The 26,172-nt window shown below is 45.0% G+C and overlaps 2 gene segments (V, D, J or C); both read left to right on the plus strand.

Annotated features, from left to right (window-relative positions):
- The first annotated feature begins 6,190 nt into the window (after positions 1–6,190).
- LOC116882702 lies at positions 6,191–6,819 on the plus strand. The segment is given in 2 exon segments: positions 6,191–6,277; positions 6,392–6,819. Coding segments are annotated over 2 exon segments (486 nt in total).
- A 6,672-nt stretch (positions 6,820–13,491) lies between these two features.
- Positions 13,492–14,078, plus strand: LOC116882703. The segment is given in 2 exon segments: positions 13,492–13,600; positions 13,711–14,078. Coding segments are annotated over 2 exon segments (426 nt in total).
- The last annotated feature ends 12,094 nt before the right edge of the window (positions 14,079–26,172 follow it).

Consider the following 26,172-nt stretch of genomic DNA (forward strand, 5'->3'; position numbering starts at 1 on the left):
TTTTAAATACATATTTCTCAGGGAAGAAGAACTTATAAAAGGCTCATTCTTATCATTGTTATTATATTACATTTTGGAAGGGCAGGAATCTAGAAGTGTTATAAAGCTTAGTGATTGACAGAAGGTAGAGGAAGGTGGAGGAAGAAGGTGAATGTATGAAGCACAGTAATTGTATTTACGGTGGTGTCACTCTTGTACATGACACTGTGATGATGCTCACATTACACTGCTGCATAATCACAGCTCACTAAAATCTAGGGCAGAGTAACAGTACCTTAGCGCATGCATAAAAGTCATTTAGGATATGGGGGGGTCCATGATGGAGTGCACAGTGTGATATTATACCATCTGCTGCTACAAATTTGTGAACCAGCCTCACAGAAGGGCTAGGACAGAAAGGTCCTGACCTGAGGGACTTTGGAAAGGAGGGTAACCTGTAGGTCCAAAGAGAAAACTGATTGTATGAGAGCCCCTTACTCCACGTGAGGCAGTTGTGTACCATGGAGTAAGTGATCAATAATTGTAATGTTTCTGGTTTGTGCTTGCAATTGAACAATGAGGTCAATGGTCATAGATGGTGAAAGCCAGTGTTCTCCATTCAGGAAAGGAAGTTCAAGTTTTGTGTGGGTCTCACCTTCTCCATAGCCAATGACATGGTCAGATTCATGCTTGTGGTTTTATTTATGGTTGTAAATCACACTTCAGCTGCAAGCATCAAGAAATTTTGAACAATAAAGATTTATTACTTATAAGACCTGGAAATTACACAGCAGACCTAGGGCCACAGATGGATATGATAGGCAGAGGAAAAGCCAGCCTGAGCCCTCCCACCAGGAATGTAGAAAGAGACCCAGTGGACAGAATAAGGGGTTGGGGATGTGAGACACAGAGAGAGACAGAGAGACCAACTTTCTTGGGTCCCACACTGAGTGTTCACATGGGAAGGTGCACTAGTGTACCTGGTTCATCACCCACAGCAGTGGTTCCAACCAAGTCTGGGTCAGGGGTCACTTCCATTGGTATTTCTTCTGTCTGTATCTGTCAGTACCTGATTTTTCTCAGACCACTTGATCTAACAGTATCACATGCTTGTGTTAGTTAAAATTTAGATAAATCCATTGCTAGTGTAGTCTCACTCTGTTAATGTTGCACTGGATAAATTTCATACTCAGAGATAAACGGCTCTTAGTAAAGAATTTGAATGAGGATGAAAAAAATCGATTCAGGCCATGCCCTCAGGAGAGTGCAGAATGACTCATAAATGCTCCTGGTCTGAGTGTTTCAATTTGTGGTTGGGATTCAGGCCCCATTTGCAGGTTGGAATTGTGTTTTCTATTCTAGGATCAACAGCCAAATATGAAAATTAGAAGTAATGCTATTTACAATCGTGTTAAAAATATGAAACACATAAGGATAAATCTGAGAGAATTTGAAAATTTTATGGGCTAAAAACTAAAAAAAAATAATAAGAAACATTAAAGATATAAGTAAACTACAAATACATCTTTCTCATGGGTCAAATATTCAATGTGGTGGAGATAACAATTCTCCCAGAACTGACTGATACCTTTGTTGCAAAAACTTCTAGTAAATGCACTTACAATGGTGGGGAAGTTCTGAAAAAAAAAATAGAAACACTAAAAAATTCTGTGACTGAATTTTAGCCTGGGGAGAATCCTGCATTCCATCCACAGGGCCTGCCTGTGGCTGAGGAGAAGGACGCTCAGGAAGTGGTTTGAAGTCAGAGGAAGTGAATCTGGGTGTAGCATGGTCACACTGCTTCTGCCTACAACATAGATGGGTAGTGGACCCGCTGTCTTGAGGGCTAATTCACAGAGTATGGGTGCAGAAGACCTGGGAGTGGGGGCCCCTGGGCACTGAGCCTCTGCAGACTCCCACAATGTGCATCTGTGCTGACAGTTCTGTTCATCACCTCTACTTGTTGAAGGACCCTGGACTTGAGACCTGTTGGAGAATCGCAACCAAAAGGGCACTATACAGGGGTGCCTGGGTGTCTCAGTGGGTTAAAGCCTCTGCCATCAGCTCAGATCATGATCCCAGAGGCCTGGGATCGAGCCCTACATAGGGTTCTCTGCTCAGCAGGGACCCTGCTTTCCCCTCCTCTCTCTCTGCCTGCCTCTCTGCCTACTTGTGATCTGTCTGTCAAATAAATAAATAATTTTTTTTAAAGGCACTTTACTGAGAAAGGCCCGAGCTGATTCAGAAGCTTTGACTCTACTTCCAAGTGATCCAAACGGAACCTGCACCCATAATTCCTGAGAAGACAATCTGAAGAAACTGATCATAGAATAGATCACCTCCAACAAATGCCTTGGTCTCTGTCAAAAAAGCATGAGGTTGTATCCCTACAACATATGGGGTGTTGTTTGCCTGGACTTGTGGGTTGTATGTAGTGGGAAGTATGCTTATTGGGGAAATCCTGTGTTCCCTGACATAGGCTTCCTCAAGACTCACATTCTTATGGCTTCCGTTGGACTCAGGATTCAGATTCCCCTGTTCCCCAACACTTATCATAAATTATTTCAGAGAAAAGGACCCAGGAAGGGGCCAGAAAGTTGGAGCTAATGATATAGATATGGAGTAGAGAAATAGACTGAGACACCTCTGCCTTAGTTATGGGACCTAAGGAACAAGAGTTTGGATTGTCTACACCACATTCTGGATTCCCCTCTTCCTCACTATCCCTAACACAACACAGGTAAGGGATCCTGATGCTCATGCACATCGAGGCATCCCTCCCCAGGTGTGCCTCACTCCCTCCGCTGTGTGGACCCTCCCCTGTGTGGACCCTCCCCTGGGATCACAGCACCTCTCCCTGCTGACTTGGCCTTCCTCAGGGACTGGGATCCCAGAACAGAAAGTCATTATCTACTGCCCTGGAAGAAGCAACCACAATGTGGCTCATAGGTGTAATTTTGATTCATCAGCACTTGAGATATGTCCTCAAAACTCTGGGCCCATAACAACCACATACTCTTGGGATATTTTTTCTCTTTATTGTTTCCATGTCACTCTTGATTGCATCTTAAGGATGAAGCTGAACACCACTAATGGACACAACGAAAAGGTCCCAGTATCCTTCCTGTGCCTCAGGCATGTGGGGGGAAGTGAGATTCAAGCTTCATGAGCACAATAGCAAATTTCATCTCTATATGCGGACAATGTTAGGTTGATTGTTTCTCCTTTTTTTGTCAGTGCTTCCTCATCTGATCAAGAGAGGAAATGAAAAATTAGTTTATATCTGGGCTTCTATGAGTCCCACCCCCACCTACATACATACAGTGAGTGCAGGTACAGCTGGAAATTACTCTGTTTATACTCAGATTTAAGCGATCTAATACTCAGTAGTTCAAACCTTTCTGCAACCTTGTTGGTAGTCCCAAGTTTTGTTCTCTGAATCCTCAAGTGATACAGCCTTTGAATAAAGTGAGCAGAGTCCCCAAATCTCCCCTCTCCACATAGTTTTTCTTTTTAAAGATATATTTATACTTACTTACTTACTTATTTGTTTGTTTATTTATTTATAGAAAGTGATACTGTGAGGGGAGGGACAGAGGGAGAGAGAGAATACCAAGCAGACTCTTATGACCCTGAAATCATGATTTGAGCTAAAATCAAATACTAGACACTCAACCAACCGGGCCACTCAGCACCACTCTCATATTTTATATCAGACTGGTTCCAGTTTCCAGGCTCTGCAGACATCCATCAATAATTTGAGGGTCTGAGCTCCAGAAATTTATCATCTACAGCAGAAGAAGCAGCAGTATATGGATGAATATTATGGCCTGGCAACAAAAGCATCCAGATTGAAACCCTAAACACATATAAGAAACATGATTTGGACCTGGGAGTTTTTGTTTCATTTTCCTCCCAGTTAGATTCTCTGGCTTCAGGTCTATCAAGGAATAAATCCAGAAGGTCTCTTACTTCCTGTCCTAAGATGAAGCTGACCTCTGAGTGCAAACATGGGACAATGTGGCCATAATATTCCAGATGAATGAGGAATCAAGATTCAGTCTCCCTCCACTCCCTGTGTCCCCTTCACTTTCCAGATATGTAGTGCACCTAACTACACATCGTCTACAAACTGTCCTCATCCTCTCAATATATACCCCCAAATCTAGGCCTTGACAACTACACTTTGTGATACTGTCTCACACTCACAGAAATTCTTTGATGCCCGGGTGGATATAGGAGCCACTTGAGGATTTGACAAGAAGACACAGGATCTGATAAAGTTAATGAAAAAAAAAAAAACCCTCCAGATTCTTCACTGAACATGAATGAGGAGGAAGGTGGAAGGTGGTCCATGGGAACACATGCAGCTTCTGGAGGAGATTGGGCTGACTAAGCATGTTTGGGGGGGAAGGAGATACTGAAGAATGGAGTATGATTTTAAGGCTGCCTTTAGGAACTGGATGGAATGTGAGTGAGCCCTTGGGGAGAAGCTTTGTGGGTAAGGGTGTAGAGATGAATCCCCAAGCTCACCCCTATGTGCAAAGTATCAACAGCCTCAGTGTTGCCACAGGTCATTCCTCTTCAGATTACAAGGCGGGGGGTGGGAGATCTTGCTGGGCTCTTTCAGATAGTTATCCAAGATTTCCCATCTCATGACCCTCTTTTCCTCATGCCGATTTCCACATAGGGATAAAATGCCTCATTATTCCCACATAACACATCCTCACAAGATCTCCAGAATGAGAGAGCTGTCTTCCTGGACTCACTATGTAGGAATCCGGCCTTCTGGAGGACTCAAGCAGAAAATACACACCAACTTCTTTGATATCATGATGGTGATATCAGAAAGGTAATTGTCTGATTTCTTGGGTGAAACACAAAGCTCATCCCTGGAATTGGAGCTGGGGTCAATCACATGTTGACATTTATTGGAGATGTGGGCCCAGATAGGAGAGGGAAAGGTCAAAATATTTGCTCAAGGGTCCTCACCATAGACATCACTCATCACTCCACCAATGATGCCGTCCACCCTCATCACTTGTTCATGTTAGTATTATGCACTGAGAGCTAGCCAGGGGACAGGGACCATGGGTTGCTTTTTCATAAAGTTGTATTTCCTACACCCAGACATTTCTAATCTCTTTCAAAACATAAGACATCTCATGAGCATCTCTTACATCTATCCCCCTATCAGATGAGGACCAGTCTCAGAGGTCCAGCACAGATCACTCTTGACACATACTCCATGAAGAGTCCCCTTCTTCTGCCATCCCAGTAAGTGATCTTCCAGGTCACCTCAGAGTCATTGATGAGCATCTACACCTCACAGGAGGTGCTCTCATACTCACCTTCTTCTATGTCCTGGGAGTAGGAATCAGAGTTAGCCTGACTCAAAGAGCCATATATCTGAGTCTCATACAAATAGACAATGGACAAGTGTGAAATATTGAACTCATATGTTAGTGAAGATATCAATAAAATGGTGATGCTTAAAAAGCAGGTAAAAAATCAAAGTATGTGCAGTTCACCAAGGAAATAGGTTTTGAAGAAATATTTTGTTATGTTGGAGATACACTGCTAATTTTAACAAGTGAGAAATCACATAAGAGGAAAAAAAAAAGTTTTTCCTCCATGGATAGGGACATGTCTTCATGGGGGCAAGTCAGTGCTCTTCACTTAATTCTGACCTAAAAGGAATCTGTGTAGAGACACCACCTCAGCTCTGACCCATAAACAACCAAGAGAACCATAGATAAACTCATCCTGAAGAGTCTGAGTAGAGCATGCATTCTTCCCTGAGGTGATAGGAGGTGATATAGGGAACACATAGAGTCAGAAAGTTGAGGATCTCATTTGCATGGACTGGCCCTAATGCAGGGGACAGTGGGCAGAGGGGTGAGGAGGCAGAAGCTATGTTTGATGGGCTCTGGTCCCCTTCATACAATGGTGTGTCCAAGGCTGGACACCAGGGGACGCTCAGGGCCCATTTATGAGGGTTCACAGTGAGTGATCAGCACTGGGACCTGCCACCTGGCACTGCTTGTGACTTCAACTCAGGGTTCACATCTGTGACCACCCAGCCCACATCTTCAGGCAGAAGAACCTGACTCAAGGCCATTGAGGAAAGTTGAGGATCTCATTTGCATGGATAGGCCCTCCCTCTCCCATAGAATGAAGAGGGGTAGAGATTAGGGGAGGATATGTTCAGCTCTAGGGCCACAGAAGGCAGGATCTGCAATGACTTCCACCATGGTCTGGTGCCCTCTCCTCCTCACCCTCCTCGCTCACTGCACAGGTGACTGGATGTGGGGACAGGGGGAAGGGACCCTGGGAAGACATATGTTGTCCTATTTCCTCCTCTTGTCTCTATACTCCAGCATCATTCTCTCTGTATCTCTCCCCCTTGCAGTGTCCTGGGCCCAGTCTGTGTTGACTCAGCCACCTTCCGTGTCTGGGTCCCTGGACCAGACAGTCACCATCTCCTGCACTGGTAGCAGCTCCAACATTAGGAATTATGCTCTTGCCTGGTACCAACAACTCCCAGGCACACCCCCTAAAACTGTCATCTATTGGGATGATAGCAGACCCTCTGGGATCCCCATTCGATTCTCTGGCTCCAGGTCTGGCATCTCAGGCACCCTGACCATCACTGGACTCCAGGCTGAGGATGAGGCTGAGTATTACTGCTCAGCATGGGACAATAGTCTCAGTGCTCACACAGTGCTCCAGCCCTGTGGGGAAGTGAGACAAAAACCTGCCCTCCTCACAGTGATGGGGTTACCTTGTGCAGACACCACCTTCTGCCGCGACCACTGCTTCCTTTTTTGTTTGACGTAAAACTGGGGTCTGAAACCCGCCCCTGTGAACTTTCTTTAGTATGTATCCTCATCTTCTCAGTTCTGTTGCTGAACCCTGTCCATGTAGACATCTGTTTCATGCAAACTGAACCTTAATTTCTGGATGCTGGGGCAGGTTACTCCAGGAACAGACTCCCTGAAGATTATGCTAATGACTGAGGGCTGCCATAGTGTAATACCACAGCCTAGATGGCTAAATCAATGTATCATTATTTTCTCACAGTTCTGGATGCTGATTGTCCAAATTCAAGGTGTTGTCAGTTTTGATTTTTTTTTTTTTTTGAGATCCTCTCTTTGGTTTGCAGATACTCAAGTGCTTTTGGGTCCTCACATGGCCCTTCCTCTGCATGCTCAAATCTAGAGTCTCTACCTCTTTTTATAAAGACACCAGCCCTATTTCTTAGGATAGCAACTTTATGACCTCATTTACCCATAATTACATCCTTCAGTGCCTTATCTCCAAACATGACAGTATGAGTTAGGGTTTCCATATCAGATTTTGAGAAGACACAGTTCAGTCCATATCAAGGGGTGAGGACAGACTCCAGGACCACAGAGTCCACCTGTGCCTACCTCAGGATACTCAAATATCCAGATCTCTCACTATATTCCAGACTTGGGTCTAGGAGCTCATCTCACAGTGCAGGAAATACAGGGTGGGTCCCTATGCTCAGAGGAATTACCTAGGGGAAGAGAGAGGACACACAAGCAAAATATATTGTGTCTCAAACTGACTTCCCACATGGGGATGAAATGTCTCTGCATTCACAGGTAACAACCACAGAAAAAAGCTTCTGGATGAGAGGAACTGGCCCTCCCTGGCTCACAGATCAAGAACCTTAGCTTTCAGGATGACTGGACCAGATCACTCCACTATCTTCCTTGACAATATGGTGACCAGGGAGAGGATTGTCTGATTGGTTTGGTTTGGGTAATACAGGACATGTTTTTTTGACTAACCATGTAGCTGAGAGACTTGGGGTCCAAATAGGAGAGGAAAATGATGGAAGTTTCACCAAATAGCTTCTCACCATCTGCATTCTTTTCCCTTCACCTTTCTTCTTTTTTTTTTTTAGACAAATTAGATTTTATTTATTTTTTTATTGTATTTTGTTCATCCTCTTTGAAATTAAGGTTGGGATATAGGCTGTGGACTCTGGTATCTGGAATACAGGAAACAGGCCTGGCTGTTCCCACTCCATAAAACTACACATTGTCTCCCTGAGCAGTCTGTTGTCTCTGCACCCATTCAATTTCAGGGCAAGACACCCTCACTTCCAAGCACAATGTGCTGATCTGAAGTTAAGGCAGTCTCATGAGGGGTAGAAAGCAGAAAAAATGTTGCTCATAGGATGGCCTCCTAAGTTCCCAGAAACTTCAGTGTGGCCACTTCCAAACACACCACACCTGGCTCCTCTCCTCCACCAGTCCCTCTGTCAGGTGAGGACCAGACTCAGGTACAAGTACAGAAACCACTTCTTTTGTCCACACACTTCATACAGGCCTCCACCTGCTCCCAGGCTCCCTCGGTCACCTCTGTGTCATTGCTGAGTTTCCCAAACTCATAGAGTCCTGGTTACAGGGATTGAAATCACAGTCTTTCTGACACTGATTCCACCATGACTTTGCCCCCCTGGGACACAAAGCCAACTATTAAGAGTTATAATTGAACTTTCCTAGTTTTTCCCCACCTTGGGCTCACCTTGTCGGTATCTTTCCAGAATGCTCCCTTTTAATTAACGGTATGTTATATCTTCAGGTCTTGTGTCATTTATTTTTCCAAGTTCTAGTCTCTTCCTTATATTTTCAAACCCTTTCCACCAATCAGATCATGATCCCAAACAATCACCTCCTGTCCATTGCCACACTAAAAGCACATGTGGAATGGATTTCAGGAAAATGTTTACTTCCTAGGAATCACTCCAGGACCTAAGAAAAGTCATTCTGAGGTTAAATATTTCAGACTCAGACAAAACAGTGTGACTAGACAGGGTAGACTGAGTAGAAAGATCCCTGGGATATTTCAGTCAATATCCTCCAAATGTGACTGACTGTAATTTTCAAAATATTGCAATCATGACTCTCTTATAAATAGAGTATCAACATGGGTCACAAAATTTGACTCCTATTTTACTTATGGAGCCAGAAAAATGGTAAAGTATTTTAAAAATTATTTTTTAAATTCAGTAATTAGATTCCCCCAAGATAAGTCAAAATAAGGGCAATTTCTGTGTTGAAGATGAGCTCTTTCATGTTTTAAAGGGTAGTAAATTATGAGTTTTGCACTTGATGGAAGGAGCATTGGGTGTTGAATGTAAGTGATGAATCATGAAACTCTACCTCTGAAACTAATAAAAAGTAAAATAAATAAAAATGATAAAATTTATAAATAAATTAAAAAATAAAATTAAAAAAATGAACTTTGGATTTATCTCCTCCTGTAAGAAAAATCAGCATTATTTCTTCATGTGAAATGTTAAAGGAGGCCATCTAGACATTAGAATGCCCCATGTTAGACTTCCCATCTGATCTCCTCCAAAGGGAAACTAATTTCCCTCCATCCTCATGCCCCTAGCCTTCCCTGCTCCCCTTTTGCCACATAGCTCTGGCCTGTCTTCCTTTCCAGGAGCCTCCACACATCATGCTGATCCAGTGAGCAAGCCCATTGACCCAACCAACCAAAGCCCACGTTGCTGGGCTCCTCGGACCCTTCTCTGCCTGAGTCTCCTGTTTCTGAATGCTCATGCCCTTATTGCTGAGGTTCCTCTTCCCCTGGGTCATGTTATTCATCTCTGTCTCCCTCTGTTTATACCCACCAAGTGGACTCTTCATCTAAACCCAAGGGACCTTTGAGTCATATTCTTGCCCCCTCTTCTCTCCTGTTGTCTCAGGTTCCCTTTTCCTGGGATGCCATCAGGCTCCATACCCTGATCCATGGGTGCAGCAGTGCAGTCTCTGGTCTCTCTGCATCCAGTGGTGAAGGTGAGGTAGGGAGGTCCCTATTTGCCTCCCCTACTCTTGCTTCTTCTTCAGTGGAAGGTCCATGAGGCAGGGGGTGAAGCTGTCAGGCTCAGAGTGACTTCCACTGTCAACCACTGCAGCCAACACCAGGCAGGGGTTGAATAAATAGTTACCATTGCAGACATTCCTCTCACCACTCAGGCCACATGACGCTGGGCCAGGATGGGGACCTGAAGCGGGGAGAGTCAGTTGTGTACATGCTCCCTTCTCTGCCTGGACACTGAGAGGGAAGAATCCAACTCCACTCTCAGGCCTCTGAGCTATGATGATTTGTTTGCCCAGGGACCAAAAGGGGGCACTGTTGGCCTGTTCTGTGGTCCTTACACAGCTGCTCAGTGAGGACCATTCAACCAAAGGAGCCTATATTTAGAGGCTGGGCCCTTTGCTCCCTGATGAGGACTCAGTGGCTGTAACATCTCTGGTCTTGCTGAGTCCCCTGAATAGGGACCTGTGTGTGATCTCAGCAGTATCCCCAAGGCTGAAGTCAACTACTATCATTCTCAGTGTGTGGTGTGAGTTGAGCTCCAGCACTAGGGATCAAGGAGGGGTTGTGTAGTCATTGGATGGACCCCATGTGCATGGACAGCCCCTCCTGTGACAGAGGATTGAGGAGGAAAGGAGACTGGGGATAGCCCACCCAACTGTGGGGACTGGAGCCTGTGTCACCATGCCCTGGATTTTTATCCCTTTGTCCTAATCTGTCACTGCACAAGTATGGATTGGCCTCAGGGACACAGACCAACCTATTGGCCTATGTCGGCCACTCTGGCTTAGAAGTTTGGATAAATTTAATCTGGTCCCTGATGAATCACCCTTAAATGTGTTTGCAGGTTCCATGTCCCAGTCTATGCTGACTCAGCCACCCTCCCTCTCTCTGCATCCCTGGGGTTATGAGCCAGATTCACCTGCACCATGAGCAGTGTGGGGACTTCTGCCTTACCCTGGTTCCAGCAGCAGCCAGGAAGCCCTCTCGAGCATCTGCTGAGGTGATACTCAGACTCAGCATTTCTCTGGGATACCCAGCCACATCTCTGGCTCCAAAGATGCCTTGGTCAATGCAGGGCTTTTGCTCATCTCTGGGCTGCAGCCTGGGGATGAGGCTGATGATTACTGTGCTACAATTCCTGACAGTGGGAGCTGCTTTCATTACTCACAGTGTCTCACATAATGAGGAAGTTGGTCAAAAATCTCTGGACCCAATAATCTTGTTTTTGATAATCTTTTCAGTAAAGAAACTTACCTGAAGAGACATAGCAAGGTTGTCTCTTCTGCATGATGATCTATCATTCAACAGGGAAAGAGAGTGTAATATAATGCATGTAGAGTGGACAAATGGGGAGATCCCAGGAAGACACAGACAGTTGATGTATCAGACCTTAACTGTACATCATCACTCAATCTGGAGAAGATGAACAGGAATAAGTACTATGTCTACAACTGAACATGCACAATACAGAATCATTCATCCACAATCAGTTTCACTATCTCATTCCATAAAGTGTGACCTAGGGTCACTGCTGATGTATCCACAGCTGATACACTGATGATAACCCTGGTCACAGGCACACTCTTCTCCCTCTGAACCATCTACACGTGAACTTGGACCAGATCCTACAGATTCCCTGACAACCCCCACATACTCTCCTGCTCTTCTCCTCTCTGCTCCTGCATCCCTCAGGCTTCAGTCTCTCCCTCTGGATTTTTCAGTCTGAACTAAACCTCCATGTCAGGGTTTCAGGGAAAACTGGAAATGATTGTGTTATAGATTCCATTCTCCAGGGTCCATATCTAGGGAGAAGAATAACCAGAAAAATATTTTGCATGGAACCCTTCATATTATTCATTTTGTTTCTGTCACTCAAGAGGACCTGGACTTCTGATCCAGAAAATTGTAAAAGGGTCTGCTCTCAAATTAGTCATCACTGCCTAAATAAATCCTTCCCCGTGGAGAACATAGGGCCCCAGGTTCAGTGATGGTCCCCTGGAGCCTAAAGCACATGTTAATATGGGACGTAATCCCCTGTTTTCTCAAGGCTGGGCTGTCACTCACTCAGGCATCCCCCTGACACCTTGAAAGAGGCTGGACTTCTGCTGAGAGAATCCTCCATTCTGACAACGGGCCACAGGGCTGTGATATCAGGGACATGGTTCTTCTTATCTCCAGCTCTCCTCCACTTGGATATGGGAACTTGGACAGAAACTTCCAGTCTAGTTGATCGTGGATAATAGAACTTCATTTGTCATGGGTGGCTGAGTGAGCAATTGTTCTGTCCTGAACATGCTGAACTCAAGGCACAGGGACTACAGTTATGTGCTCCCCTGTGTCCAGTCTGACCCCAAATCTTCCCTTCCTGGAGGCTCTGTGTTTGATAATTCTGTCTCTGAGATGGCTCTGAAGTTTATAGAAACAGTTTCTTCTTGGGATTCACAGTGCACCACATCAGCTTTTTTGTTGCAGGACCAGATTTTAGGAACAAGTTTATAGGCTCCTACTCAAGTGAAAACAGAAGGCAATTATTTCCTCCTTTTTCCCCATCCAAGCTTTTAACCATAAATTCCATCCATTTTCTCTCTGTGACAAATAGAGATCTGACAAAAGTACACTAGTCATTGTACTTGCACATCTCATTGTCATTGCCGCTGAGTTTAAATCAATCTGACTGAGTTAAATTTGGATAAACTAACCTGCATTCATTTCAAGTGTACAACTGGCAAAGTGGTTACTAATAAATAACATGTGTCACTGCATCACTGTCACATCAGCAGTGTCACTCCTTCCTTATAGGACCTCCCACAGGTTTGTCCCTTGTACTCTATGGTCAGTGCCACACACACTAACGTGACACTGACTTGTGTCTGTGCTGGGAGGACAGATCTTAGGAGGGAATCACTGCCCAGAGTGTCTGGAGAACGTTGTTAGGAGCAGGTGGAAACGGTGACAGATGACAAAGATGTTCAGTGAGTATCACCTCTCAGAATGCACGTCATGATTTCTACACACAACCTGGAGACAAAAGCTCTCCATCTCCTCCTGCTTGTGCTGGAAACCCCAGAGGAGTCACATAAAAGAAAAGGCTCCTCATCTTCCACCCAAGGGCCCGTGAGTCCATGGGGACCTGTCATTGCACTGAACTTCATCCTGATCTAAGGGGAGTTTGTGCAGAGACACTGTTTGAGTTCTGATCCATGAGAGCTATGGACAGACTCACTCTGAGGTTCTGAGTCCAGCATAAAGTCTGTCCTATGATGATGGGAGGACACATAAGGGGAGGCCTGGCCTGGCTCTAATGCAGTAGACAGTGGTTGGTGTAGTGTGAATGCCACTCTCTGATGAGCTCTGGTCAACATGTCACACAAGGATGTGTCTGAGTCTGGACATCAGGGGGTGCTTGTGTCCCATTTATCAGGGCTCAGAGGTGATCAGATGTGGGACGGGCCACCCGGCCCTAACTGTGTCTGGGTTCACAGCTGGAACATCCCCACCCCTGGCCCCACACAGACCTTCCTCTGCCCACACCCACGACATCCTCAGGCAGATGGACTTGACCCAGGATGGGAGAGGGTTCAGAGAGTTGGGAGTCTCATTTACATAGATGGGCCCGCCCACTCTCACAGTATGAAGAGGGAGAGAGAACTGAAGAGGCTCTGCTCAGCTGTGGGGCCACAGAAGGCAGGATCAGTGATGACTTGCACCATGGCCTGGTCCCCTCTCCTTCTCACGCTCCTCATTCACTGCACAGGTGACTGGATGTGGGTATAGGGGAAGGGTCCCTAAGGAGGACATATGAGGCCCTATTTCTCCTCTTGTCTGCAGACCACATCATCCTCTCTGTGTTTCTTCCCTTTGCAGGGTCCTGGGCCCAGTCTGTGCTGACTCAGCCACCCTCCGTGTCTGGGACCCTGGGTCAGAGGGTCACCATCTCCTGCACTGGAAGCAGCAACAATATTGGAGGTTATGGTGTAAGCTGGCAACAACAGCTCCCAGGAACAGCCCCCAGAACCATTATCTATGCTAATACCAATCGACCTTCAGGGGTTCCAGATCGATTCTCTGGCTCCAAGTCTGGCAGCACCGCTACCCTGACCATCACTGGACTCCAGCCTGAGGATGAGGCCGAGTATTACTGTACAGTATGGGACAATAGTCTCAGAGCTCACACAGTGTTACAGGCCTGTGGGGAAGTGAGACAAAAACCTACTTACCCATTTGCAAAGTGAATGAACACCCCAGAAGCTGCCTGCTTAGTCTCCCCCTGTGATTCTCCTTATTCTTTTATTGACACCCTGGCCCAGGTTGAACCTGGGGCACCCCCTGGGAATGGTGGTTGCTTCTCTCCTTTCTGCTCTCACAGTCACTCAGAGGAACCCATTTGTAGACAAAGGGTCTCAAAGGAAATAGAAAGTTTTTCCTCATGAGTTGGAACAATTTACTTCTAAGCTAGTGTATATTCATTTATCATCTTCTGATTTTTCAGTAAATGGAACTCTTTCAGGTCATGAGGCCAGCATGATCTCTCAGCACTGCTCCTGCTGTAGCTCTCTGTGCAGCTGGAATCATTTCTGGTTTAGCTTTAACCATAAGACCAGTTCTAGTTAGTGTTTGATGTTTGTATGGAATACATAAAAAATGCCAAACTCAAAATTATGAAAGCCCAAGTGGGGAAACACACACACACACAAGAAAACCTTTCTAAGGAAAAACCGTCATGTGAATGCTTATGGAAACTATTCATAATCTCACCTCAAAGCAGTAAAAAATCTGCACACTAATTTTCATACCAGCTTTTCATAACATGACCAAGGCTTGAAGTAACAAAGTTATCCTCCAATATGACGGGATATCAGTCAGAATGTAAAGGAAATATGCTCTCAATTCTGAAAATATGCATTAATTTTAAAGGTCCATTTCTTAGGAAAGAAGAACATCTAAAAGGCTGCATTATATGTAATTGTGGTTGTATCATATTTTGGATAAAGCAGGAATCCAGAGGCAGTAAAGAAGCCAGGGATTGACAGGAGGTGAGGATGGAGGAGGAGGGTGCATATGTGAAGCAGCGACTGTATTTATGGTGGTTTCACTCTTGTGCAGGGCACTGTGATGGTGGCCGCACTGTGTGGCTGGGTTGTCACAGCCCAGTAAACTCTACAGCATAGTGAAAGCATCTTAGTGCATGCGTAGAAACTCATTTAGGAGTCTGGAGTCCATGACAGAGGGCACAGTGTACTTTATCCCGTCCTCTGCTCTAAAAATATATGAACTTGCCTCACTGAAGAGGGAGGGAAGCAAGGAGTGGACCTGAGTAGTTTGAAAGGTGTTTTTCCAAAGGGGAAAAGAAACTGCACATGAGCCTCTTATTCCCACTGACAGAGTTGTGTCCCATGGGGTTAGTGGTCAGTAATGTGATGTTTCTAGCTGTGCCCGGAATTGAACAAATAAGTCAATAATTGCAGATGGTGGGAGCCAGTGTTCTCCCTTCAGGAACAGAAGTTCATGTTTTGTGCAGGTTTCAGCCTCTTCATAACCAGTGTTGTGGTTGGACCCGCTCTTGTGGTCCTTGTTATGACTGCAAGAAACCCTTCTGCTATAACACAGGAAACTTTGAAAAATGAAGGTATATTATTTACAAGACCTAGAAATTATACAATATAGCCACAGAGGTCATGGGAGGACAAAGCGAGCCTGTGCCCTCCCCACCAGGAGTGTGGACAGAGACCCAGGTGACAGAGGAATGACCTGGGGTGAGACACAGAGTTCAAGACACAGAGAGACAGAGAGAGACCAAATCTCTAGGGACCCACACTGTAGTCCTCGGGTGAAAGTTCACTGATCTCTTTGTCTTTCTGCTCCCAGCCCTGGGGATATTGCTGACACCCTGCCTCACTCTAATAGTGGAGAAGCATGGAGCCATGGAGGCAGTTGGAGACAGCTCTTGGGGAGGAGACACAGTGGGGGATTCTGAGTCAAGAGAGGCCATGAAGCTGAAGCCTAAGGAAGGCTGAGTGTACCTGTCTTCTGTGGAGACTGGGCAGGGGAACCATACACTGGAGTCAAGGGTGGGAGACTCTGCTCTGGGCTCTTGTTCCCTCATGTCTGTTAGCGGGGACCATGGTTGAGGGCAGCATGGGCACTGTGATCCTATCCCTGGGTCCATCGTGTGATGGCAGCTATGGAAACAGCTCCTGCCTGAGTCTGGGCCCAGGGTCAGTTGCTTTCATCTCAGGACCTCTAGAGCTCATCTGGGTCCTCAGAGTCTCCTCCCCATGACAGACACCAAAAAGAGGAAGTAGGGGTGCAGACTAGTGACCAGAATTCAGTGCCCCTCCCCCTGGGGACTGAAGGGGATGAGAGAGAGCCTGTAGCTCTGCCTCCCCATGACTGAAGTTCCTGCAGATGTGCAGGTGGGGTGAGAAGTTGGGTTCTTCTTTGTTCCCATTTCTTCATGATGCCCACCGTCTCAGGCACTTCAGCCTGACCTTGGACATTCATACTCATTCTCCTAAATGACTCCCCCTGCCCCTGGCATGTGAAAGTCTGCAAACATCACCACCAAACTCATCTTCATTGTCTTCAGCCCTCCCAGGAACATTTATGTGGGAAAGTCAAAGAGGGGTTGGTCTTATCTTATTCTTTCACCCAGCTCACCACTTGAGAGCCTGAGTAGAAGGTAGGTCGTCTCTAACACACATGCTGCACGAATGATGAAGGGACTGAATATGGGATCCAGCCTGGACTGAGAAACTCTGCTTCCAGAACTCCTGTCACCCACTCTGTACATGGAAACTGTCCGGGTTTCTGTCCCAGGCTCCTGTCCCTCCTATGTGTCCACATCTGCTCCAGAGACTGGTCACCCCAGCTGGACACCAGCATCACTGAGGTCATTGCTTACTGCCACTGAAGGTCAGGGTCCACCATTTCTGAGCTTTAAATTCTGTGTTTCTGCTTGTTTCCCAGATCTTCAACTCTTTCATGAACAGATAAGCATCTTACTATCTAATTTTCCACTGTAGTAAACAGCAGCATCACCCAATGGGTCAGTCAAAGAAGAAACCCCCAGTTCGCACTAAACTCTTCCACCTTCTCTCCCCGAGTTCCTTCTGCTCCACAATCCTGAGCATGTCCTTTGAGCACAGCTGCCTTCATCCCTGCCTCTTGTTTCCTGCATCAATTGTTCTTCCCAGACCACACAGGGTCTTCAGTCTGTTCAGACTGACCATCCTCCCATTCTGGGTTCACATTGTCACCAGATGGATTTCCTTCTATGAAATTGCCATGTCTCATCCTGGCTTGAGTGTATTATTGGGCTGTTTGAGTTTTCCTTCTATGACTCAATGTGCAGGACATGGTCACTCCTCTCTTGAGATGAACTTGGAAGGCCCTTCCTTGGAGGAGCTCTCTCAATGTCCCAGGAGGTGAGATAATCTCACTCTTTTGTATGATTTCAGTTTTCTGGACATTCCCATCCTCCTGGGAGTGCTTATTTCTTGATGACTTACCCTCATGTTGGAAGCTTCTCAAATTGCAGACATTGTATTCATGTTCTTTCAATCAGACTCAAAATAGTGCTTCACACAGTTGTTTGGGTCATTGTCGAAGACTGTTTAGAGATCTGGATGTCAACCTCAAGACGCTGAGGCTGCTGCAGCCAGGAATGCAACCAGCAGGGGGCGTTGTGAATCTAACTGGGCCCTGCAATGGGACCCTGCCAGCTGGGGGAGCCTCTGGCTTCAGGGCTGGGCAGAGGCTGAGCTCTCTCCTGTGGTCCCTGATGAGAACCACTAGCCTGGTTCCTCAGGGCCTGATGGAGGCTCCTGTGCACGATTCTGTGGGTGTCCCCACAGTTGCTCCCTCCATCCCCTCCTGGATCCCACTCAGAGCAGGCCTTCCTTTAGACTTGTTCTCAGGTCCTATCTCTGCTACTGAATCAGTAATCAAGTGGGGTCTGTGAGGGTCTGGAAGGGGAGGCAAATTTGCATTAAAAAGCATTTTCATTTCCCTGGGAGAAGTAGGGAGGATAAGACAAGCCTGTGACAGGCCAGCTTCACTGTGGGTTTCAGAGGCTGTGTCACCATGACTAGGACTCCTTTCCTCCTCTTGATCTTCTCTCTCTGATCAGGTAGGGCCATCATCTGACTTCTCAGGGAGACTCCCAGATACTATTAATGCCTAAGCAACAGAAACTCCCAGCATAAATGTCCTATCACCAATGAGTGACAGCCTTTGCAGTCTCTCTGTCCCAGCCTGTGCTGATCCAGCCACCCTCCTTCTGGGCATCTCCAGGAACAAAGGTCAGACTCATCAGCACCCTGAACAGCGACATCAGTCTTGGCAGCTATATAATGTACTGATACCAGTAGTAGCCAGGGAGCCCTCCCAGGTTTTCCCCGTACTAATACTCAGTCTCAGACAAGCAGTGGGGACATGGACAGAGAGAGAAGATCAAGAGGATGAGAGGAACCAGCAAGGGAGAAGACTGATGCTCCCCTCTCTCCCACTTGGAAGGGCCCTGAGCCTGCTCTGGCAGGACTGGGAGCAATGACCTTTCCAAGTGTGTGACTCTCCTCCACTGTGAGCCTTTAACCCCCTGGAGAAACTAGATGCTGGTCTCCCTCAGCCCCTGGGGAAGCCAAGTCATCTCCTCCTTCTTCCTCTGACTAGAACCATCACCAACCCAGAGTGATGCAGGGATTAGACATAGGGGGTGGTGGAAGAAGCATATTTGCATGAACATATATTCCTAAGAACAAAGGAGAAGAATGACGGAAACTTTGTGTTCCCAGTCCCAGAATGGGCCTCAGGAGGCTGTGGCATTATATTTCCTGCATGGCTCCATGTTCCTTTGCAACATACAATCTGCATGAAATCACTCTGTTACCCAAGTGCAGCTCACTGAAGAGTGCCTTCCCTCACTGCAGGTGGTGTTGCCATCTGAGTCTTACCTGATGTGGGATTCCAGAAGAGTCACCTGCTCCCTTCTTGGCATCTGGAGCAGCAGGAACACCCAACTCAGCACAATTAATATCCCTGTCCAGCTGACTAAATATCAAGTACAGTGGGAACAAGGTTCTTCTGATGGGGAGAAGTGCTGTGGGGTGTCTGGAGAGGAGTAAGGGGGTGGAACTCCCACAAAATGGAAGACACAAGGTGTGTAACAGATGACAATTTGTTCAACTCACAAGGACATCTCTGAGCTGACAATTTCCTGACCAGTGCCTGGATCAATCTCCTTCTCCTCCTCCTCTTCCTTTTCCTCCTCCTTCTTCTTCTACTTCTTCTTAAGATTTATTCTTATTTATTTATTTATTTATCTGGAGAGGCCAGAGGCGAGGGCAAACCTGAAGTCAGGGCCTGAGCCAAAATCACACGTCACACAGTTAACCGACTGAGATTCACAGGTGTCCCAGTGACTAGGTCAATTTTCTTGCTGGTTCTCTGTGCCTGTCCAGCTTCCTCATGCCCTCAGCCAGTCATTCCACCACATTCCGCAGATTCCTCAGACAACTCCCCTCTGAGAAGCAGGTACTATATGCTGGGAACTTGCAATCAAGTTAGGCAGGAGTCCTTTCTCTACTCCTTAGATGCTCCTCTCTCCTCCTATGCTTCCTTGTTTCACCGTCTTCCTGTGCCATGGCATCCCTAAAACTCTGATAGCCTACTCCAAAGAGTAATTGAACAGTCCCTATCCCACTCTATTTCTCAGTGGATGGAGCAGGGGGTCCTACCTTCACTTGGAATTCCTTGAGGGACCTCTCTCCCCTTTTGCCAACATTTCAAGTCATAGCTCTTCCCTGGACCATGTTCCTCTCAATCCCTTCCGAGAATTTGTTCCTTATTTCTGTTTCCACCTTCCCCTTCTCATACCTACCCTTGTCCATGACCAGAACCAGATATGGGACCCACACGTGGAATCATATTTGGTCACAAACAACTTCCCCATACAGAGAAGACGCATCATCCCATGGGGGCCAATGTTCTGGTGAAGATCCATGTGTCTTCTTGAGTGTCCTCATTCAGTTCCTTCCTCACATGGAGATCTCAGAGGTGGGACAGACACACAGGTCTGGGGGAGAACTGATGGTTTTTGGCAATCTCCTCACCTAAGGGTTCACTTCAATGATCCCCATCCCCTCAACATGAATTACCCTCTAGCAAGCATCCATGAACTTTGGTCATGCACATGTCAGATCCTACTAATATCTATTTATTTTTTATGTTGGCCAAATTATTAATATTATATGTGAAAATGATGCATTGATGAATATCTGGCTCTCTCTGTAGAGGATAAATGCACTATAAGTTGTATAAGTTAAAAACATAACTGAAAAAGTCTCAGGTTTGGAGTATATGAATCAATGAAATAAAAGTATAATTATCTTTGGATAATTTATACTAAGCATTGTTTATGCTTTTAACTGCACAGTCCCAATGTAACTATAATATTGAATTAGTGCGGTGGAATGCATTTTTTCCTTCATCTTCACATAATCCAACTGTCCATGGTGGGTGTCAAAGCTTGAAAGGTTATCTTTGGATGTCACTGACCCTCTCAGAAAAAGAGGAGTCTGGGTCCACCAGGAAGTTGGTTGGAGATGATGGGGCCTGGAGTAGGGAGTGGGGAGCTGGTCAACCAACAGAGAGGGCCTGGGTATGGGGAGGTTGGTGTCCTCTCCCAGGTACCGCACCCTGAGGAGACAGAGAGCTGGAAGCAGAGCTCTCCTCTCTGTCCTGACAGAATCACTGGTTTAGAAGCACAGAGTGGACTCCTTCCTGAGCCTCCCAATTACTTCTTTACCTGCACTAGTCAGAAAATGGTGCTTCCAAAATTTGTGTTTCACAAATAACTACATAAGTTCTAGAACATATTAATGAGTTATTTCTCAAACTAAAAATTAAAAAAAATAAACTTTATGCATTTCTGATTTATCCATAAGTATTGTAGGCAGTGCAGGTTCAATTTAGTTTTTACACTCATCCTGTTTTCAGAGTCTGGTTCAGAGTCTATTTTCAGAGTGATTCAGAGATCACTCATTTCATGCTCATGGATTCAGAGCTTCCTTCTCATAGTCCTGCCTGCTAAATTACATGTTCCTACTCTTCCAAAAGATAGAACAAGTTCTATTATCACCCATAAGCTGTATCTGTCTAGCATCAACTACAGGAGTTCATGTAGTAAATTCCCTACAACAACCAGGCGATTTTCTCTACATTGACAGCGAAGCCCCCAAGGATATTAAATAATAACATCAACAGCAACAACAACATCATCATCAACAACAACAACAACCAATTCTGTTTAAGGTAACATCAAAAAGAATAGAACTTTTAGGAGTCAACTTAACCAAGTGGGGGAAAAGTCCTGTAAACTGAAAAGTGCAAAGGATTGCCGAAAATACTAAGAAGATTTAAGTAAGTGAGAGGAGCCCACATCCATCGGTTGGATGACTTAATATTGTGAACGTGTAATCAACAACACCCAAATCCATCTCCACATTCAATGCTGTCCTTCCATGAGCTTGTTGCCCCCAGTTTAATCCCACAATGTCTACTGCTCACCCCCTGCTTGTTGGAGGGTTTTGAATAAATGTCTGTTCTTTGGATTCAGATATTAGACACTCAATCCCCATGAGTTCCACATTAGTCCATGAGGGTTTTCAGTGTAGGAGAGATAGAAGAACCCCTCAACTGGGGAGGGCTCCCTTTACAGTAATGTTCGGTGTATACCAATCTTCATACTAATTAAAATTATAAAATTTATTTAAAAAGTATTAATTATATAAGAGAGTCAAATATGTAAGCATCTTTCAGGCTAAATTTCAAGGAAACTTTAAGCCCAGAAAAGTCAGCAGGAGTAGAAGAACCACTTCCCTGGCACCATTCTGTTCTCATGGCAGAGACTGGCTAATAAGTCCTTGTACTGCAGGCTCAGGGGACCTCACAGGAGAATCTAAAACCACACAACAGCAACAACTGTCAAACTAGATGATTAGTCCATGTAGAATTACTACAAGTTGTGAACCACCTCTAGCAAGCATCCCTGAACTTTGGTCATGCACATGTCAGATCCTACTAATATCTATTTATTTTTTATGTTGGCTTGGTTTTTTACTTGGTTCAAGATGACAGTAGATTGATTATGACCCAAGCTCCTGGAAGAGGTAAACCCCAATGTCAGGTAATCCTGAAATATCTGCTAACATAAGCAGTGTGCAACACACCATGTATTTAGCCATCCAGAGATCCAGAAATCATTACAGACCTGGGAAAAAACTGTCAGCCCAAACACCACAGAGGGCACCTCTTCATTCTGCTGCTCTGGGCAGTGGCATCATTCTACATCCAATTACACAAGTCTGGACACCTTTCCAAGAGCACTGGGAGGTGTCAGAGGCCCTGGAGAGCTTGGTGTCTCAGCCCAGCAGGTGCCGCTGTGGGACTGGACTGGTGAGGACAGGCTTCTGGTCCAAGGTAACTAGGGAAATACTCTAATAATTCTGGCACACTTGGCAGGCAGTGTCTTCACTGTTGTGTGACTGCAGCTCCTGTGTCCCCGCAGCAGCATGGGGACTCAGTTCTGACTCACTCCCTCCTTCCTGCCTCACTCTTTACCCCAAGGCATCCTTGCCCAGGCTGGTGCTCAGACTGACACAGAAAGGCCCACACCTGAAATTGGAAGGGGAGGTGAACAATGAGACTATGGACTCTGAAAAACAATCTGAAGGGTTTGAAGAGGTGGGGTGGTGGGAGGTTGGGGGAACCAGGTGGTGGGTATTAGAGAGGGCACGGATTGCATGGAGCACTGGGTGTGGTACATAAACAATGAATACTGTTATGCTGAAAATAAATTTAAAAAAATTAATTAAAAAAAAAAAAGAAAGGCCCACACCTGGAGAAGTTGTATCATGAAAATAACTCACCTGCCATGCTACCTGGGTCTAGAGCAATACATCTCTGGGCAGGGGAGGGGGAATGCCAACAGTGTGGCCTCAGCCAGCAAAACTCTGGGGCTTCTCTGTCATGCCATACTTCTTCTATCACCTCCTCCCTCATAGACAAGAGTTCCCTTTAGGCCTGAAGAGAAAAATATCCTGGGGTGGGGGAGGCATTTGCCCTACTTTGCTCCCAAACAAAGCCTCATTCTGTCTGTCACCTTATAACCTCCAGCTTTCCTTCCAGGGCCCTGTCAGACTGTGCTATCCAGGGCATTGGGGTCTTGGTTAGGGGGGAAAGGAAAAATTTGTATATATTTCATATTTATTATAAATTATAAGTAAATATAACATATTATAAAATATTACATTATATATAATATATATTATAAAATCTGTATAGTATGTATACATCATATTAACATACATTAAATGTTTATAATATATTGAATGAATATGAATATAATTATATTATATATATTCTAGTAAATATTGATATAATATCTAATATAAAATACTATAGATTATATATAAACATTTTATCATATGTATGTTACAAGTTGCATGGTACATATACATATCATATATTATCAGTTTTACATTTAAGTACTATAAGTTATATACAGAGGGCGGGAGAAGAAAGTGGGAATGCATGTGGGAATTAATGTGAGTTTGTTTCATCCTGAGTTAAATTTGGAGACAGAGCCTGGTGTGTACACACAAAGGAATCTGTACTTGCAGCAAATAAGGACATCACAGGGAATAACTTGCACAACCTTAACTCTGAGAACAGGAGAGAGTCAGTTCTTTTTATTTAGTATTTGGAATGAATATTCATAAGGGGAGCTTTGTCACCCCATGTCAAGGGTGGAATAAGGTGAGCCAGGAGGACTGAGAACACGGGCCTCTACAGGCATCCTCTGCTATGTTACTGGAGGCTGGGCTCTTCCTAGTGCAGAGACTCGCACATTATAATGAAGCAGAGGTGGCTGTCCCACAAGGGGAAGGGGGGAAGGGGAAGGAGAACCTGTTCCCGGAGCCAGATTACACTGGAAGTGTTTGGGTTCCTTATCTAGGGTAGGAATTGTGGAGCCTGGTTCCTTGGAAATAGCATTGAGGGTTTCACCACTGATTTTCTGTCTCTGATGTGGTTAGACTATTTCTTGGCCTGGGAAAGACTGCCAATTTTTGCATTCCCTTTGTTTCCTTAAGATCTTTAATTAATGAACTTTTTTTTTTTCCATTTCTTCTTAATTCTGACACCTCTTAGGAAGATCTACAAGATGTGTGCTGGGAAAGTTGATCTGCTGGGGCAAAGATCACGGGAAATAGCTGGGGGTCTTAACTGACTTCTCTTGTGTCAGGAGAGCTATATCCCAATTTTTGTTTGTTTGGTTAGTTTTGTTTTCCCCTGGGGACCCCTAGGTTTTTCTGCTCACACATGGATCCACTTAGGGGATTCCTTGTGTATCAAGATTGTCCTTTGGAAATGAAAAGCCCAGCCAAAAAACAGTTCTCTTCTGGGACAACCAACATCACCCTAGAGTCAGCAGGAGTTAGTGTGTGTGGGGGTCTGCTTCCTCCTTTCAACATTGTGAGGGGCTCCTGGATTCTGGGTCTTCTCCAACACCCAGTTTCCCAACCCTTGTGCTCACCACTGTCTTTAGACTTCTCAGTAAAAAGGATACTTCTGACTCATGATGACTTGAGAAAGTCTATGATAGTTTTTCAGGGTTCCCTTCAAGGTCTGGGATCCTGGCTAATTACTTGACTCACCAATTTATTCATGATGAAATATATTTCATTATTTCTCAAACTCAGGATTTTAGTTGCTCTTTCTAAGGAATATGATATTGGACATTCTTTCTTTTTTTTTTAATTTATTTTCAGCATAACAGTATTCATTGTTTTTGCACCACACCCAGTGCTCCACGCATTCCGTGCGCTCTCTAATACCCACCACCTAGTTCCCCCAACCTCCCACCACCCGCCGCTTCAAACCCCACAGATTGTTTTTCAGAGTCCATAGTCTCTCATGGTTCACTTCTCCTTCCAATTTCCCCCAACTCCCTTATCCTAACTCCCCTTGTCCTCCATGCTATTTGTTATGCTCCACAAATAAGTGAAACCATATAATTGACTCTCTCTGCTTGACTTATTTCACTCAGCATAATCTCTTCAGTCCCGTCCATGTTGCTACAAAAGTTGGGTATTCATCCTTTCTGATGGTGGCATAATACTCCATAGTGTATATGGACCACATCTTCCTTATCCATTCCTCTGTTGAAGGGCATCTTGGTTCTTTCCACGGTTTGGTGACCATGGCCATTGCTGCTGTAAACATTGGGGTACAGATGGCCCTTCTTTTCACTACATCTGTATCTTTGGGGTAAATACCCAGGAGTGCAATGGCAGGGTCATAGGGAAGCTCTATTTTTAAATTATTGAGGAATCTCCACACTGTTTTCCAAAGTGGCTGCACCAACTTACATTCCCACCAACAGTGTAAGAGGGTTCCTCTTTCTCCACATCCCCTCCAACACATGTTGTTTCCTGTCTTGCTAATTTTGGCCATTCTAACTGGTGTAAGGTGATATCTCAATGTGGTTTTAATTTGAATCTCCCTGATGGCTAGTGATGATGAACATTTTTTCATGTGTCTGATAGCCATTTGTATGTATTCATTGGAGAAGTGTCTGTTCATATCTTCTGCCCAATTTTGATATGATTATCTGTTTTGTGTGTGTTGAGTTTCAAGTGTTCTTTATAGATCCTGGATATCAACCTTTTGTCTGTACTGTCATTTGCAAATATCTTCTCCCATTCCGTGGGTTGCCTCTTTGTTTTCTTGACTGTTTACTTTGCTGTTGATTTTGATGAAGCTTTTGATTTTGATGAAGTCCCAAAAGTTCATTTTCACTTTTGTTTCCTTTGCCTTTGGAGATATATCTTGAAAGAAGTTGCTGTGGCTGATATCGAAGAGGTTACTGCCTATGTTCTCCTCTAGGATTCTGATGGATTCCTGTGTCACGTTGAGGTCTTTTAGCCATTTTGAGTTTATCTTTGTGTATGGAGTAAGAGAATGGTCAAGTTTCATTCTTCTACATATAGCTGTCCAGTTTTCCCAGAACCATTTATTGAAGAGACTGTCTTTTTTCCACTGTATATTTTTTCCTGTTTTGTCAAAGATTATTTGACCACAGAGTTGAGGGTCCATATCTGGGCTCTCTACTCTGGTCCACAGGTCTATGTGTCTGTTTTTATGCCAGTACCATGCTGTCTTGGTGATCACAGCTTTGTAGTAAAGCTTGAAATCAGGTAACGTGATGCCCCCAGTTTTATTTTTGTTTTTCAGCATTTCATTAGCGATTCAGTGTCTCTTCTGATT

This window comes from Lontra canadensis, unplaced genomic scaffold (genome assembly GCF_010015895.1).
Source record: "Lontra canadensis isolate GAN:19392208 unplaced genomic scaffold, GSC_riverotter_1.0 scaffold87, whole genome shotgun sequence".
Lineage (NCBI taxonomy): Eukaryota > Metazoa > Chordata > Mammalia > Carnivora > Mustelidae > Lontra > Lontra canadensis.